This window comes from Etheostoma cragini, chromosome 3, assembly GCF_013103735.1.
Source record: "Etheostoma cragini isolate CJK2018 chromosome 3, CSU_Ecrag_1.0, whole genome shotgun sequence".
NCBI classification, from domain to species: Eukaryota; Metazoa; Chordata; class Actinopteri; order Perciformes; family Percidae; genus Etheostoma; species Etheostoma cragini.
In genome coordinates this window covers 2789357-2802413 of record NC_048409.1, presented here as the reverse complement: position 1 = coordinate 2802413, position 13057 = coordinate 2789357, and the positions used below count along the sequence as shown (strand labels likewise).

Below are 13057 nucleotides of genomic sequence, written 5' to 3'. Positions count from 1 at the left end.
CACACACACACACACACACACACACACACACTCTTTGATCTCCAACTTCAACAACCCACGGCTATTCACCTCTGACATATCAAAATAGCTAAAGAGCCTTTCACTGTAGCCAGTGTTGCCAAAATGCTTCAGAGTAAGGTCACCCAAAAGTAGTATTATTTCTGTTCCAGAGGAGGTGGACAGCAGTGTTGCAGCTGCTGAGGCCTGACACGTGTTAATCTGCTCAGAGGACACTCATTTGGCTCACTGGTTATACCACATGGCAAATTAAAGGCAAGGCGGCCCGGTCAACACGGCCATATCCTATGTTTTTAGGAGAAATAAAAACCAGGTTATGTTTATTGAATGTAAATGTTCATGCAGTTGGAGCATATCGTCGACACAGATGATTAAATTACCTTTAGCTGATGCAGGTTGTAGGCTGTGAGAGCTACAATAAGACTCTGTAAAAAGGGTCATGCGTTACAGCAGAGAGAGCTTAGATCATGACAAAATGAGAGACTAATGCCCTCCTGTACCCTGCTCTGGATACACTGCCAAGCTGAAACCAAACTCTGGATGTTTACAACTTGGGAAGATAAGGGTAGAAACTTCTGGGCATCGTTAACACCCCTCCATGTCCACATCCATTAAGTATTCATACTGTGTGTGCCACCTGGAGTTACAGTTACATGCCAATGCTTCTGAGAGGGTGATCACCTTTCTCTGACAGTAGCAGAAAAGGTGTGGATTCAGACACGGTCAGGTACACTGTGTGTGTCATCTGACAGCAATACAGCATGTATTTCACAGTTGGAGAGTTTTGAGTCAAACATGTGTTTCTCACTTCAAGCTAATGGGATAATATTCAAGAGTAAAGTGCCACTTCATGACATGGCGTACTTGTTAAGGCTTAATAGGCTGCCAATCATGATTTTATCAATGGCAATACAACCGTTATCAATGCTTTAGAACTCGCCAGGTTGTGGCTTTATATTTGAGTCATCATGTTAGTTAGTGTTTCTTATTATTATTCTGTGTAAAAACTGGGTCATAGGTTATTGTTGTCCTCACACACAAAAGAAAAAAAGAATGGCTGCAACTATTCATTGTTGTCATTTTTATTTATTCTACTGGTTATTTTCTGAGAGTAATTAGTTAATAAATAATTATTGATTAAATAAAGTTTAATCTTTTTTATTTGAAATGTGGAAAACGGCCACTGACATTTCCCACAGCCCAAGCAGATGGCTTCAAAATGCTTGTTTTGGCCAACCCTCAGTCCAAGAATCCAAAGATGTTCAATTTACTTACAAAGAAGATTAAGAAAATGAGCAAATATTGACATAGAGAGGCTGGTTGCAGTACATGTTTACCTTGTATGCATAAAAAAATACTTATACACCTAATCAGTTGTCAAAATAGGTAATTTTGACTGCTTGATAAATAGACTAAAACATTTTAGCTCTACTTCAAAATAAACCAACAAGCCTAAAGTTATAAATTATATTTTAAGTCCTTAAAGGTTTTATGTGTTCAGATTCTTGAGATTTTCAGAGACGTGTCAGGGATTAAACAATTCCCAAGAGGTTTTCCTCCTGATCAATCCAAGATCTAAAAATGCCAAAAAAGAGAATACACACCAACCAAAATATATATATATATACTGCATTTCTTTTTGATATACATTGTTTTATGTTAGCTGGTGTGGTGAGATTTAAAATTGTATTATTATGGTTTATCATTTTAGGTTAAAAACTGTGTGTTTTATGTTTCAACTGAACCTCACTGACAGTAACGTTGATAGAGAAATTATTAATAAATGACCTATTAACCATCAATAAGGTTGTTACTGACAACTTATAAACCCTTTATAACTCTACTATCATAATAAAGTGGCACCAGAGGTAATAATAACACTCTTGATGATAGTAATACAAATACTTGTTGAAAATGTTACTCTTGAAACACTTTGACAGGTTAATTTTTCTTGTTTTCTAAATTGTCTTATCTTCATGTTTCTCTTTTCTTCTTCTGATACTGTAAAGCACTCTGTTACGGCTTGCTACTAATAATACAGAAGTCTGTTAATGTGGGTTTAAGGAATTGATTAAAAAGATGAAAGCGACTTCAGCTCCTCAGGCTGGTTGTTCCAAACACTAAGAGCTCAGAAAGTACATCACAAGACAACCATCCAGGTTTGTGCAGCCACTCGGCCAAAAAACATTTAAGGAAAAAAACTAAATTGGATTTATTTGGACGCCAACTGTTAATGCCAGACACTGACTGGACAAGAAAAGGGTTGTACAAACATTTTGTACAGTAGAGATGAATGAGAAACAGACGGTGTTCATCTTCTTGTGTGAGGTAAATAATTCCACAGGCACTCTCAGACAGGAGGGGAGGATAGTATGTCTGTGAAACTGTAATGCTGGCGCTGTGGCAAAGTGGCATGCAGCAGGTTTGGGTGCCAAGAGATATTAGTGGGTGATATGTGAGAGGTCCTCCCACCTTCATGGTGATACATAATGGAGCATTATGACAGGAACAGTTTAACCTAGCCAGCATGACAGGCCAGTTTAGACCAATCACAAGTCACGGCCTACTCCATATCTCAATGCAGGCTTTCCCGGTTAAACAGAATGTGTGTGTGTGTGTGTGTGTGTGTATGAAGTACCTGTGTGTGTTTGCCTGTGGGCTTCCAGAGCATCCTCTGAGGAAAATGTTGCTCCGCACTGGTCACACACCAACGCCTCTGCAGGAGCTGTAGATAAAATCAAATTTATAATATGGTATCATTATCAGACAGTAAACACAAACACGTGTGTTTGTAATTGTTAGAGTAAGTCTGTTCATTTGGCATTTAAAAAGAGCAACAAGATGGGAACAAAGGTGCCCTGTTTTAAAAGTCACCTAAAGAGTCGCACTTGTCACACGCTTTTGCTTTTCAGGTGTTACAACAAGAAGCAAATGTGCGGAGTACAATGGAGCAGAGCGCCGTAGTAACACAAGCCAGGACAAACAAAAGCACCAGACAGGGTGCAACGGCCCTTCTTCTTGACAAAAAAGAGCCGAGCTGAAGAGTTTTATTTACCGAGCCCTGTTATCAGTCTGAAAAGTGAGCAGACTGTGTGCCTGAGAGGCCACAGAAGGACTGGGTGTTCTCTCTAGAGCAGACGCTTCCCGCCTGCGGCACATCCCTTTATCAAAAAACACTTCAGAGTCAACACCCCAAATCCCATCGCATGCACTGTAACTACAGTTCCCAGTTCACCTTTGGAATGCCCTTGTCTATTCTGATGAAGACATGAAAGACACAAGTATGCATACTGCTTGCAGAAATGTTCAATCCTTGTTCTGCACTAACCTTACACCTGCACAGAGAGACACATAGGACAGACACGCGCACAGAGAGACACACACACACACACACACACACACACACACACACACACACAGACACACACACACACAGCTGTTTGGATGTGGGTTGGCTCTCACAGAGATGTAAATCGGTTGCAGATCCATACTGGCCCAGGGCTCATTCACTGATCTATTTTCTGCTCAGCTGGCTTTAAATGAAGTTAAAATGACTCATTAAAACACCCACAAGCTTTGGGAACTCTGAGCGCTACAGCCTAAATGTGGTCCTCTTTCAACTCTTACGATGCCTCTATACAGAGACACTGTGCCAATGTTCCCAGTGGTGCGCACAAATAACAAAAAAGCCCCAATCTGTTCATTTCAAAAAGCAACAATTTTGGAAAACAAACTGGTTACTGTTTGGGAACTGTGCGTTTTATTACACAGAGCAAAATAAAACTTGATGGAGAGTAGTCATATATAGGAGTAACACTAGAACAGTGTTGTAGATGCTGATGTTGTGTGACGCTGTCCAGTGTGGTGTGGTGTGTTGTGTGAGATTGTGTGATAAGGGAAGAAGAGAACATAGTGCATTGTCTTGTGCAGTCAAAGGCACAGAGTGTGCTCTCATCCATAAACCATCAAACTGTCTCCAGACGCGGCTGCAATCGTCCTCCATCAAAACACTTTGTCTGGCATACCAAAATAAGAGCCAGCATCGAGCTGAATACCAAATCAGCCCATTAGAGCAGTGGAGCACTCGCTCCTTAGCAACCAGCGGGATCTAAGGCTGCTATACCGAAATACACAGTGACAAAGAAATGAGATCCACATCTCTCTTTTTTTGTAGTGTTATGGGTTGACACATTGGGATGGGGAGAGTTTATGCAAAAATTCAAATTAGGTTAAAGATGCTGCTGTCGTGGATGTCACTGCGAATTGAAAATCAAAGCGTGTTGTCTAAGGTCTGAGAGTAACACAAGACAATATGTGTGGTTAAGGGTCATGCAGAGCAAGGGTATAAAGGGACGACTCAGGTGAAGTTAAAAGAAGCAGATTCTCTCTCATCTGTCAGCAGTATGTCATTCCCGAACAATCCTCAGAGAGAGCAGGCGGAGAGGACAGGGACCTTTCCTTGTCTATACACATACTCCAACTGAGGTTTCTGTTTCTGTTTTAGTTTCATTTTTAGTCCCTAATCCTCAACCCCCCCCCGCCCCCCGCTCCTCTTTCTCTATTTTGGATAAAGTAGCTGGGAGAGCAGTCAGGTCTGATTAAGTCTGCATTTGGGTACAGTGTGTTCCTGGACACACATCTGCGAGCGAGCCATCACACACGCTTCGGAACACTGGCAGAACACCCAGGCCTGCCGGCAGCTGATGATGTCATCACTCAGAAGGGGCAGAGCTGGCGTGCTGCCAGAGTCTCCGAAAAAACACAGAAACGATTCAAATGGAGAGAGAGAGAGACTAGAGAGCAACGGAGAGGAGAGGGAGGGAGAGGTACATAGACCTAAGCGTGGCAAAGAAAGCATGATCCAAGTATTCGGAGCAGCACTAACTGGTAGGAGGGGGGGTAGTAGTAGTATGAACAGGTGCATTTGAAAGGCCGCACTATCAAGAGGCTGTGTAAGCACTGAATACTCTGAGATGTGAGTGTGAGAGTTCCTAAGTACCTGTGTGAGACAGCATGTGCATCCTTAGCCGCATGCTGTCTTGGAAGTGTTTGCCACAGTATTCACAGCCATGGCCTTTCTCCTCGTTATGCAGCCTCCTGTGGAAAGACAAACACAAATGTGAGCGTGTTAAACAGATCCGAGAACACAGCGAGTACGCACTTGTAATAATAAAAGTATCACGGTTGTGTGCCTTTTTTTTTTTCTTGTAAGATCTCCCAAACCCAGAAGCATCATTGTCCTCCTAACAAGAGGAGCAGGTTTTAATTCCGGCAAGAATCCCTCGCTGAATGCAGCATCATTAGTGTAAGAGGCCCTTGCAGTTGTGAATCACAACGCATGAATGCTAAAAGAACACAGACAATAGGATATCTGGCTAATTTCAGAGTGCAGACATACGCGTGCCTCCACCCGCCAGCACTGCAAGACACTGGGCACGCACAGAAGAACACACACACACTAAGTGCATGCACACATACTCACACTCTTAGCATGACATGCACACACACACACACACACACACCCACACACACACACACACACACACTTCTCCTGTAACTGCAATGAAAAGGAGAAATGACGATGATGTGCCTAAGTTGCGCCAGCAGCAAAACCTATCATATCATATTACACACATAAAAGCATGCAAGTCATCTGTACTGTTATCCTTATATCACCCTGCTTACCGCCTAAAAAGGACTCGACCAACAAACACATTCTTTGGTCTACACAAATGAGCTATGAGATGTAACTTAGCATGCATGGAATCAACATTACCATATTTTGAAAAAGAATAATTTTGCTCAGGAGCACTGACGGGTTTTTGGCTTTTTACTGTAGTTTGAAGATTTGACTGAAAGATGATAATTTACTTGAGCATTTACGTAAGACTTTTATTTCGGGGATCCTGATGGCCAAGCAGTCTGAGGATTAATGTAGGCTAAGTCTTTATTTTCTTCTCTCCCCTGTTAATAATTAAATAAAAGGCAAACATATGGAGCATCTTGGTGGTCTAGGGGGCTGACCGTGTAACCACAACGCTCTCAGTTTGAGTCCAGCTGGGCACGTTTGTTGCATTTTATTCCCCATCTCAATCCTCTTATTTCCTATCTCCCCTCCACTATAATAAAGACATAAAACACCCTCAAAAATAAATGAAAGGCAAGAAAAACAATTGTATTCCCAAAAAGGATGCACTTATTCATTCTAAGTTCATTAATTTGAATACTGAAAACAACCAATTATTAATTATAATAACTAATTATTATGATTAGTTTTAGGGTTAGAGTTAGGGGAAACAGAGGTTTCAGTAAACTTTAAAGATGACCTGAAAATGTAGTTTAATTTTGTAGTGATTTTGTTATGAAGGCATCAACTTTAAAAAATATTGTTTATTTGAATTTAGGAACACAGTTCTTCTTCTTGGACTACTTAAGAAAAGACATTGCAACCTAAACTGTTTAATTTCAATGGTATAGAGTGGCAGGAGAAACTTCTTTAAGAATAAAACTACAAAATGTCAATCTGCAGGCCAGGTGTATGCTCAGTGACCTGGTTACAGACCTACAGAAACTTCATTACATCCTTAAGCAGTGCCACCAATGCATCTCCTGCAACCTGCGGACATCCGCCTGTCTCCATGAGTAAGCAACGCGCATCACTAAATATCCCACAGGATGCTCTGTTTCACCGGGCGGTTTTCAACACAACTCTGGAGCTACGCGAGGCTGAAATGTCAGCCACGGGCTCGGACAATGGCTGTGATCCTAATCCTGAGCTAACTGCATATTAAGACTGCTGGCTAACAGATTGTCTTGTTTCTAATCATTAGTGATGAGTCAAACACTGCCGAGCACGCACAATTATCAACATCTGCAATCAAGTTAATGAGAGATGTCATTGAGCTAGTCTGTAACTTTTTGTGTACAATGACTAAATCTAAAACTGACAAGCTGGTTAATATAGGAGGAATGAACAAAAAACAACAGAGCAGGTCGTGAAGCAGAAGTTATCCATCATCTAGCTGCAGCGTCCAGTCTGGTCCCTGCTGAGAGGCTCCTCTCTACTGATGCAAAGGAATGCATAACAAATAGCCTGGGAGACTGCCTGTTGTGTGAGGCACACTTTTGCACAAATAATCGGAACAGAATTGACAAAATAAGGCTTTGTAAATAACAGCGTTGTGCGACACCAAGGCCTCTTTGTATCAACTACCTCACAGAGCCCTGATAGAAAACTTCCACCAGACGTATAAGTGTTGAAACAAGAGTGCAGGTGTCCCTGAGAATAAATTAACATATTTGCTTTTGCACCTTCCAGCTTTTAACTCTCATAGTATTTTAACATGATGGAGCAAAAAAAAAAGGAACAATTCAAAAGACACTAACCAGTGCTTTTCCTAACAGCATAATCAACTGCTTCATAGATAGATAGATAGATAGATAGATAGATAGATAGATACTTTATTCATCCCAAAGGACATTTTAGGCATCCAGTAGCAAGACAACCATAACACAACAAACACATACACACACACATATACACACATATATAAGAATTAAAATAAAATATCCCTCACAGAAATGCAATGACCTTGATAAGGTGAGAAACTATGATAGACTGTGCAATGATGGTAGTGCAAAAGTGAACAGTGCAGTGATTGAACAGTGCAGTAGATCATGATAAAATATCAACAATGACTATTAAATACAAACATAATAAGCTATAATAATCATCATACCGCACAAGCACAAATGCACCTGCACATCCCTCAGATCTTTTATTAGCCGCAACACGTTTGTCAGTAAAGATTTTGAGCAGTGAGTGTCACTGAGACCAAAACTATGCCCTCTTTTCTTTTGGATTTTACAAGTGATTATGAGAATTTCAAAATAAAAGTTACAAAATGTCACGTTGTTTCATTTCCCATTATTTTAGCTACTACAAGAGATTTAGAATATAGTGTAATGCTGCAGCAAGATGTGAAAAAAGGTGGTGTTGATGGATGTTTTGTGGGTGTTACCTGTGCTGCTCCATGGCCTGTCTGCTGTGCAGCTGAAGCCCACACTCCCCACAACACTGCTGGCCATGAGCCTGGCCCTCGTGCCTCATCCCGGCTGCAAACTGGCCCAACCGGCTTAGGAGCTCCCTGTGCAGCAAGCCTTGGTGCAGGAGGCCGCTGTAGGCCCTCGGGTCCAGCGGCACGCCCAGGGCCGGGGCCACTGAAACGGACACTGGCAGCATCCCCTCCCCTGTGTGGTTGGAGGGCACAGAGTATATGGAGGCCAGATGTTTCTCAGAGATCCCGGGGAAACAGTCCAGAGTGTTACCAACCACTTGTCCTCCGTCTTCGGGGCTTGAGTGCAGCTCTCGAGCGCTGGTGATCACGCTGCTTCTCAGGGGCGTCCCCGGGCCCTCGTCTCTGGGCTGGTCGGACACGCAGCTCCCCTCCCCGGTGCTGGAGGACCTGCCTTCGCAGCCATTGGCATCATCCACCTGCATGCTCTCGGATTTTATACTTCTGCCAGGATCCAGGGAGGAGGGTTGGGATAACTCTGAACTGCGGTGCTGAGGCTGCTGGGCACTCTCCATGTTGACATCTGTGTCCAGCTTGGGGCACAGATCAGGAGCCGCGTCGTGCTCTGGGCCAGGTGAGTTCCCGTCCCTCATGTGGTACAGCGCCAGGTGGTGCAGAGCAGTGGGAGTGATGCGGTTGGGTCCATCCTGTAAGGAATGCTTCTTGGACATCAACATGTGCCTCCAGTGCCTGGCCCGACTGTGGTCACTGTTGTCTCCGGAGCTGTGAGTCCTCACCGCCGCCTCCTCCGTCTCCTCCGCCTGGATGGTCTCCAGCACCTTCAGGCACTGCTCCTCCAGGTACTCTATCTCCAGGATCTCAGCGGCGTACAGCAGGTCATCCAGGTCCTCTGCTGTGGCCTGGAGCGAGGCGGTGTAGGCGTACTCCAGGATCTGCTGGAAGGTCTTGGGGGACAGGAAGTCCAGGGCGTAGCGTAAGCTGCTGCGGTGGAACAAGATCTCGAACATTTTGCTGGTGCAGGCCAGGACGGTGCGGTGTGCCGGGAACTCCTGGCCGTCCACCGTGATGATGACATCACACAAGGTGCCGGTCAGACGCATTTGATTGGCCCGCTGCAGAAGCGTGCTGGGGTGGGTGGGATTGTGGAGCTGGAGCACCCCCATGTTTGTCAGACCCGTATCAACTCGGACCTTTGCCGAGCCCACGCATGAGGTGTGGCTGTCCTGCCTGCTTCACTTGCCTTCAGCTGGTTGTAGTGTCTGTGATTTGAGTAGAGGGGGGGGGAGGTGGTGTTGGGGGGGGGGGGGGGGGGGGGGGGGGGGGGGGTAGAGGATCATTAGTGCCTGTTTGGCTTGCATTTTGATGTACAAAGAAGGTTAATTAAGCTCCAGTGTACACTTTCTTCCATGAGTATTGGTGTGGAATATATATTTTTTTATAAATCAAAACATATCCAATTCTATATATTCAGTGAAATTAAAAACCCTGCTTGATCTTATACCCCCTACATGTTTTGTTTTTTGATGATTGTAATTAATAACCGAAAGCAGACAACAGGTCGATAAGCACAAAGCAACAGTTTCCATTGCAGGTGATTAGTCTGAGGTCTCGTTGAGAGCGAGCACGTCGCGGTAATAACGTCTGCATACTGAGAGGTGACGGTTCAATTTATCAAGCGCCACACACACGCGTGCACACACACTCACACACACGCACACACCCGTGCCCTCAACAGGTAGGGTCGCTTTCAACCAACGCCTTGCATGGCTGATTAGTTCATTTACGCTGCGCGCGTACATGATTAGAGGTGTTAAAGACAATTTAGCAGCTCTGTTAAAAAACAAAATCGATGAATAACCTAAGTTATAAAACTATCAAATTAATCAAAGCATGAAAATGAAGCACAATCTTGACACTGGTGACATGTATTTTCCCGTTTAAATCCCAGAGTGTGTGTGATGGCTGTTAGTGATGCTGACAGGATGCATCCTCAACTACCCGCAACATCAGAGCGCATCAGGTGCACACGCACAATCCCCCCTTTATTATCCAAACACATTGCGACAAATTAACCCTGTCCACGCGCTTTTATTTACTGACTGCACGGCGTTTGAGGGAACGCACGCTGTCCGACAAGTAATAGACCCCAATTCATCCAAAATAGACCAATGATATGTCCGCGATAGTCTGAGTCAAGTTTTTAAATCCGGAATCCGTCTGCAACCAAACTTGGACTCGATTTCCACTTATCCAGTAAAACCCACCACAAAACTGACATTTCATATATTAATTGCTGGAATTGGTGAATGAGTCTGGAAAGTAATTTATCGAATAATCGGCAGAGAGAATAAAAGTGTCCGCTGTCCCAGTTGTCCTTACCTCTGTCTCCTAAAGTCCTCCGCTGATTACCCAGGCAACATCATGGTTACACATTTCACAGAACCCGCTCCAAACTCAGCCCTGCTCCAAGTAAGCAAACCATCACCCAGCCAATACAATCAAACCAGCAGGGGCAAAACAACACTTCCGTTTAGACGTTTCAAAATAAAACTTTTCTTAAAAACCACGTGTTGAAGTGTTCATTAGATTCATTAAGAATAGCAAAGAAAAAAACAGCATATTAACTGAGATGTGAAGTTAATAAATAATTATGTTGCAACAAAATTTAAGAATTAAGCCTATTTAAAAAATGCATTTGTTTTATGAGAACGGGATATAGTCAGATTATTTAATTTAGACTCAAAATAGTAAGTCAATGGTGTTATTGTTACACTATCATGTCATGTAGCGCTAATGGTTTCAAGTGTTAAAAAAAACATGAAAAGAAGCAAAACATTTGGTGCCCTTCATCATGGTAGAATATAACACTGGAAAGAATAAGCTCACAAGTTGGCCATTACAATATTTACAATTTTACAAATTCTTAAGGTAACAATTTGTTAAAAAACATTCACAGTGCCTCTGAGTTCAAATACAAATGGATAAAAATGCATTATATTATTATCCTGTAGTCGAGAGGAATTAGTTTTTTTGATGGAGGTTGTCTGCATCAACATACGTGCTTCCTTTCAAGTTTTTAACTCAGGCATTATCTTATATCTTATTATATGTTGCTTTGCTTACCTTCTTTTGGATACCAAGTTATACTTGGATGAAGAAAAATTCAGTTTAACGTCTACATTTCTTCTGTTAGGACTGTCACTACAGGGAATGGAGGTGTTTAGAGACACATTTGGAGAACACACTTTTTGTCTGCAAGTCAACCAAAAATGTGGGAGTGGTTCTTCGGTGTTCAAGCCATGTTGAGCAAGTGGGGGGAGGGGGAGCAAGAGTGACATAACTCCGACTTGTGTCTGACTGAAAGATATTGAGATGTTGCAAATGAACCTGTATTCTGCCACTGCAATTGCTATTTTATCTGTGCCATTTCAACCAATTTTTTGCAGTTAGAAATAGGCCTGTAGAGAAGATTTTAGAAATACAAAGACCAAGAATCCTGGTGACCTAGTGCTTTAAGACGCTGACCCATGAGGGTCAACTGAGGTCAAGAATGTCAGTCCACAGTAAAACCGCCCTCCCCCTTCAGGCTCCAACATTTTTGAAATATGTGTTGAATCAAATGCTGGGGGGTAAAACACTAAATATTTTCTTTCATTTTTCTTTCTTTAGTATTGACATAGGCCCAGGCTAAATCTAATCAGCCTATAAAATAACCACTTGTATATTTTTAACTGTACAATGCTGTGGTAACTTAGTACATATACTCAATTTTGGGATACTTATCTTGAGTACTCCCAAGTTATGGTATTTTACACATTTATTCCACTGCGTTTATGGTTAGTAACTTTGCAGATTCATATTTTACTTAAGGAACAAGATTGTTAAAATACAACCCTTGAGTATACATTAAACTATATAACACTTACACATCTATAACATGATGAAAGAGTTCAGACTAGCTCCACCTGGACCAGCTGCGGTATTTAAATGTTCTTGACACGAAACTGTATCAGTAATAATCGTCCAGAAATATAATAATGTATCACAGAATCCATTCTTTCTGCGTAATGACTACTTATACTGGTGATACTTTATCAGCTATTGTACTTGCACTTTTACTGAAGAAACCTTTTGAATGCAAGTAATAGAGTAGGTAGCTCATTTTTTGAGTGAATGACCTACATACTAGAAGAATCAACTTTTAACTTTGTTAAATTACAAAAGGAAATCAAAGCTGCAAGCAGCATTGATCGGACCCTCGCACCCTCTCTCATGTCAGGGATGCTAGCAAGACCCCACGCAGTGCAGCCATGCATGTCTGTGACCATCGGACACTGCACACAGGACATAGACGTAATTACCTTAGTAGGGTGTGTGGCACTGAAAATACCATATTTTAAATTTTGCAATTTAGCACACACTAATTACAAGTCATGTTGCTGAATAGCACTTGTAAGCCACACCATAAACATTTCATGTAAATGTCCACAGACCTGGACTCTTAAAACGCATGTGAAGTTTGGGGCAGATTGGATGAGGATGTTTTATCAAGTTACAGCAACTTCCTGTTTAAACACACACTTAAACATGCATTATGTAGCTCTATATAAACATGAAAATTGTAAAATCGGTAACACAGATAAACATAGCAGTGTCAACAGGTCCTTTGCTGGCCGATGTTGGTGGTGCTCGGGCCCTAATTATGTTGAATGGTAGCTACAGCTCTTGTACAAGCACAACATTGTGATACAGCTCCTGCTGCACTGAAAAACCCACCTGGAAGGTGCTGCAGGGCGTTAAAGACCTACACTTCCAGGCTCTTAAACAGCTTCTACCCCCAGAGCCACCGCTGACCTTAAATACACAAAACAATGTCCCCTCCCCCCATTACCACCACCCAAATACAAATATTTGCCATATATGAATAAATGAGGGAATGTGCAAAATGTGTATAACATGCTTAAGGTGCAATAGCATTTGGCACAATGTACTAATAGTTTGTA

The 13057-nt window shown here is 42.4% G+C and overlaps 1 protein-coding gene across 1 annotated transcript in view; it reads right to left on the bottom strand.

The window, feature by feature from the left end:
* The window catches only part of zbtb16b (zinc finger and BTB domain containing 16b), a 20345-nt gene extending 9773 nt beyond the window's left edge, over nucleotides 1-10572 (bottom strand). The window contains exons 1-4 of the mRNA XM_034867962.1: nucleotides 10434-10572; nucleotides 8040-9313; nucleotides 5018-5115; nucleotides 2657-2743 (exon numbers count right to left, since the gene is read on the bottom strand). Of these exons, the coding sequence (XP_034723853.1) occupies nucleotides 2657-2743; nucleotides 5018-5115; nucleotides 8040-9217 (1363 nt within the window). The 5' untranslated portion in view covers nucleotides 9218-9313; nucleotides 10434-10572. The remainder of the gene's footprint in view (nucleotides 1-2656; nucleotides 2744-5017; nucleotides 5116-8039; nucleotides 9314-10433) is intronic.
* Between the last annotated feature and the right edge of the window lie 2485 nt (nucleotides 10573-13057).